Source organism: Otolemur garnettii, unplaced genomic scaffold (genome assembly GCF_000181295.1).
Source record: "Otolemur garnettii isolate 467f Iridium unplaced genomic scaffold, OtoGar3 scaffold00055, whole genome shotgun sequence".
Lineage (NCBI taxonomy): Eukaryota > Metazoa > Chordata > Mammalia > Primates > Galagidae > Otolemur > Otolemur garnettii.
The window spans coordinates 8,655,633-8,660,382 of NW_003852450.1; the positions used below are offsets into that span (position 1 = coordinate 8,655,633).

The following is a 4,750-nucleotide window of genomic DNA, read 5'->3' on the forward strand; positions in this document are numbered from 1 at the left end:
TTTTTGGTTGCAGCCATCATTGTTGTTTGGCAGACCCGGGCTGGGGATCAGAACCCGCCACCTTCGGTGTATGTGGCTGGCGTCTTAGCCGCTTAAGCCACAGGCGCCCAGCCAGTTTTTTCTTTTCTTCTATCCAGTTAATCCAAAGATGAATTGGACTTTGGAGTTTCTTTCCTATTGTCTAAATAAAAAATTCAAAGGAATATGTAGCATTTATTGCTGATTCTCCACAGTATCATCTTACACTCAGGGTCTAGTTAATTACCTAAACTGAGGGGTATGCTTTATCATGCCTTTCTTTCCTCTGTGGTACTCTGCTTTTTTTTTTTTTGAGACAGAGTCTCATTATGTCGCCCTCAGTAGATGGTTGTGGTGTCACAGCTCACAGCAACCTCCAACTCTTGGGCTTAAGTGATTGTCTTGCCTCAGCCTCCCAAGTAGCTGGGACTACAGGCACCTACCACAACGCCCAGCTATTTTTTGGTTTTTCTGTTGTAGCTGTCGTTGTTTAGCAAGCCCATTCCAGGTTCAGAGCCACCAGCCCCAGTGCTTGTGCCTGGCATCCTAACCACTGAGCTACAGGCTCTGAGCCGGTACTCTGCTTTTCATGAGGGTAAAAGTGTTTGATGTTTTTTCCATTATTAAAGCTCATTTATAAAATCAGAAACTTAGAAAAAAATTTTAAAAGCACTTAAGACTGTTCCTGGGCAGTGCCTGTGGCTCAGTGAGTAGGGCGCTGGCCCCATATACTAAGGGTGGCGGGTTCAAACCCAGCCCTGCAACAAAAACCTGGCCAAACTGCAACAAAAAAATAGCCGGGCATTGTGGTGGATGCCTGTAGTCCCAGCCACTTAGGAGCCTGAGGCAAGAGAATCTCCTAAGCCCAGAGCTGGAGGTTGCTGTAAGCTGTGATGCCATGGCACTCTACTGAGGGTGATAAAGTCAGACTCTGTTTCTACAGAAAAAAAGACTGTTCCTTTTAGTGGAAACTATTATTAATATTTTAGTGGTTTATTTTCCTTGAACTTGTTTTCTTTTTTGTTTTTATTTTGGGGGAATGGCTTTTCTTTGTTTAAAGAAGTTATAATCAAAATAAATATAATTAATTTTTTTTCCAGCACTGGTAGATAGAATAGCTAGAGAGGCCAGATATTTTTCACCATAGTTCAAAATTTATTTTAAGGAAAATTAAATAATTTAAAGTTATTTTTAATGTATTGACATGAACCTTAACACCAAAGGAATAACCCAAGCAGGATTATCCCATTTTACCTTTTTCTTACTTTTTAGTGTGTCCTGTAATTGTAACAATGTGCTTCTTATCTTGACAGCTCACTTAAAAATTTTGGTGGGACAGTGAGTATCACACCAGTTGGGGAAGCAAAGACATATGTAAATGGAAAATGTATTATGGAACCCACAGTATTACATCATGTAAGTTGATGGATGCTATGATATAAGAATCTATTTTGATTTGGGGCAAATCATTTAATTTCTCTCATTTAATTTTTCTGAGTCTCAGTTTTCTCCTCTGTAAGTTAAGGGAGTTGAACTAAATTAAGGACTTTTCCATTTCAAAAATTCTTTTTCCCATTAATTGCCTTCCTTTGTACAAGGATAAAATTTGTTATTATGAACTAGCACTTGAAGAACTGACCACTGACAGCATCCTTATATATCCTATAAAGAGCAGGGCTTTGGAATTAGTCCAGACTTAAAACCCTGGTTCTGCCATTTGCTATGTGACCTTTGGCAAGTTATTTAATTAGGTGATTGAATAATATTACCCAAGTCAGGGCACTTTTGAGAGCATTATTAATAATTACAATAGGTGGCTGGCACCTGTGGCTCAGAGAGTAGGGCACCAGCCCCATATACCAAATGTGGTAGGTTTGAACCTGGCCCTGGCCAAACTGCAACTGAAAAATAGCTGGGCATTGTTGCGGGCGCCTGTAGTCCCAGCTACTTGGGAGGCTGAGGAAAGAGAATCTCCTAAGACCAAGAGCTAGAGGTTGCTGTGAGCTGTGACGCCATGACACTCTACCGAGGGTGACAAAGTGAGACTCTGTCTAAAAATAATAATAATAATTATTATAACATGAGAATGGACATTATCCAATATGTTGCAAGCAAACTAACACATATCATCACTTGCTATATCTTGGCTTTCTGGAATAGTAAAGGGTTAAATGAAATTTGTGTATAGTTCTTAGAACTGTATCTGCAAATAGTAAGTAAATTATTAAGCTTTGTGCTTTTTAGTTTCCTTATTCCTAAAATTGGGATAATAGTATGTATCTTATTTGTGATGAGATAATATACGGTTATGCATCATATGTTTTGCATCATATGTTATGCATCATATGTTTTGGTCAATGATGGACCACATATATAACAATGGTTGCATAAGATTATAATACCATATTTTTATTGCACCTTTCCTATATTTAGGTATATTTAGATACATAAATATTTGTGTTTATGTTACAATTATGTATGGAATTCAGTACAGCTTTGTGCCTAAAAGCAATAGGCTATAGTGTGGTGTAGGCTATGCTGTCTAAGTTTGTGTCAGTATACACTCATATTGGTACATATAAGGTCAATTAAGTTCAAAAACTCATCCTAGAAAAAGTGCTACATACCTCATTGCTGAATATCACTTATAGTCACTTTCGAAATACTCCCCTTGGGAACCTATGCACTGACACCAGTGCACAGTTCACCCTTCAAAGCACTTTTTCTAGGATGAGTTTGCTAACTTAATTGTCAAAACTCATATGACAACAGTTCTGATGGCCATTCCAGAAAAAGAGTTCCAAAATTGCTTTGAAGGGTGGACTAGGTGCTGGCATCAGTGCATCGCTTTCCAAGGTGTATACTCAAAGGTGATTGCAGGGATATTCAGCAATAAGGTATGTAGTACGTCATGTAGGATGAATTTGAGAGCTTAATTGTCTGACCTTATATGATTATATGTAAAGTACTTAACGTAGTCTTTGACATATAGAAAGTAATAAATGTTAGTTGTTGTGATTTTTATGTTTATCATTAGTAATACTAGACTATTTTGAGCACAGTTATTTTTCACATGTAATTTTGGTTCACATTTACCTTAAGAAGTAACTTTTTGTGTGTGTTTTAGGGTGATCGGGTAATTCTTGGTGGAGACCATTATTTTAGATTTAATCATCCAGTAGAAGTCCAGAAAGGGAAAAGACCATCCAGTAGAGATACTCTTATAAGTGAAGGTCCAAAAGACTTTGAATTTGCAAAAAATGAGTTGCTCCTGGCGCAGAGATCACAGTAAGTATTATTGTGGATATGAAAATAGTAAGCATATGAGAGAGGTCTGGAACAATGAGTTAATCACACTGTGCTAGTCCCTAGTAATTAGCTCTGGGTGCTGGTTTCTTTCTTTTTTTTGAGACGGAGCCTCAAGCTATCCCCCTGGGTAGAGTGCCATGGCCTCACAGCTCACAGCAACCTCCAACTCCTGGGCTCAAGCGAGTCTCCTGCCTCAGCCTCCCAAGTAGCTGGGACTACAGGCGCCCGCCACAGTGCCGGCCATTTTTTGGTTGCAGCCATCATTGTTGTTTGGCAGGCCTGGGCTGGGGATTCGAACCCGCCACCTTAGGTGTATGTGGCTGGCGCCTTAGCCAGTTGAGCCACAGGCGCTGAGCCATGGGTGCTGGTTTCTAGTGATGTGATTTGTTATCTTGGTATATCCGTTCATTCAGCAAACATTTATTGTGCATCTATTATGTGTCTGTCACTGTACCAAGTACCACCTAGTCCACCCTTCAAAGCAATTTTGGAAGGGATAAGAGGAATAATAATGGAAATTTAGCTCTTATGCTAAAGGAATTCATCATCTATGGGACTGACAGGCAGACATTTATGACAGTACTCTGACAGTGCACTGTATGATGTAAAAGCTTATGGGGTGACACTTGGCCCCCCACAGTGATCAGCAAAGGCTGCTAGAGGGTGAGAAAATGTCTCCTAGAGCAGAGTCCCAAGAGCCAGAGGAAGACTAAGGAAAAACTTTTGTTTTTCCTTTCCTTTTTTGCCCTAATTCATGCAATATTGTAGTATTTCTGGCTTAAGTGGTATCTTTCTTGTAAACTAAATGCTAAAATCTACATAAACAAAATGCTAAATAGTTTAGACTTTATCTTAAAGGATAAGGGAAGCAGGGGCAGCACCTATGGCTCAGTGGGTAGGGCGCCGGCCCCATATACCAAGGGTAGCGGTTCAAACCCGGTCCTGGCCAAACTACAACAAAAAAAATAGGCGGGCGTTGTGGCAGGTGCCTATAGTCCCAACTACTTGGGAGGCTGAGGCAAGAGAATTGCCTAAGCCAAGGAGTTGGAGGTTGCTGTGAGCTGTGTGATGCCATGGCACTCTACCAAGGGCAATAAAGTAAAACTATATCTCTACAAAAAAAAAAAAAGAAAGGATAGGAGAACCATTAAAAAAATTACATAGAAATGAGACACTCATGATCAGAATCACATTTTTAGAGAGATCAGCATGACCCAAGTCTAGAAAATGGATTAGAAATAGAGCAAGGTTACAGGCTGCAAATGCAGTTAAGAAGCTATTGAAGTGAGATAAGAATAGTATGGTTAGGTAGGAGAGAAATATAAAGGAGATAAAATCAACAAGCCTTGATGACTAAAGAGAATGAGGGAGGAGGAATCAAGAATAATAGTATGGGCTGGACCAACCTTGCTTTGTTGCTTTT

General features: G+C 39.7%; 1 protein-coding gene across 1 annotated transcript in view; it reads left to right on the top strand.

The window, feature by feature from the left end:
- Window positions 1–4,750, top strand: part of KIF14 (kinesin family member 14) — a 67,134-nt gene that overhangs the window by 21,103 nt on the left and 41,281 nt on the right. The window contains exons 10-11 of the mRNA XM_012806613.2: window positions 1,332–1,434; window positions 3,146–3,306. Of these exons, the coding sequence (XP_012662067.1) occupies window positions 1,332–1,434; window positions 3,146–3,306 (264 nt within the window). The remainder of the gene's footprint in view (window positions 1–1,331; window positions 1,435–3,145; window positions 3,307–4,750) is intronic.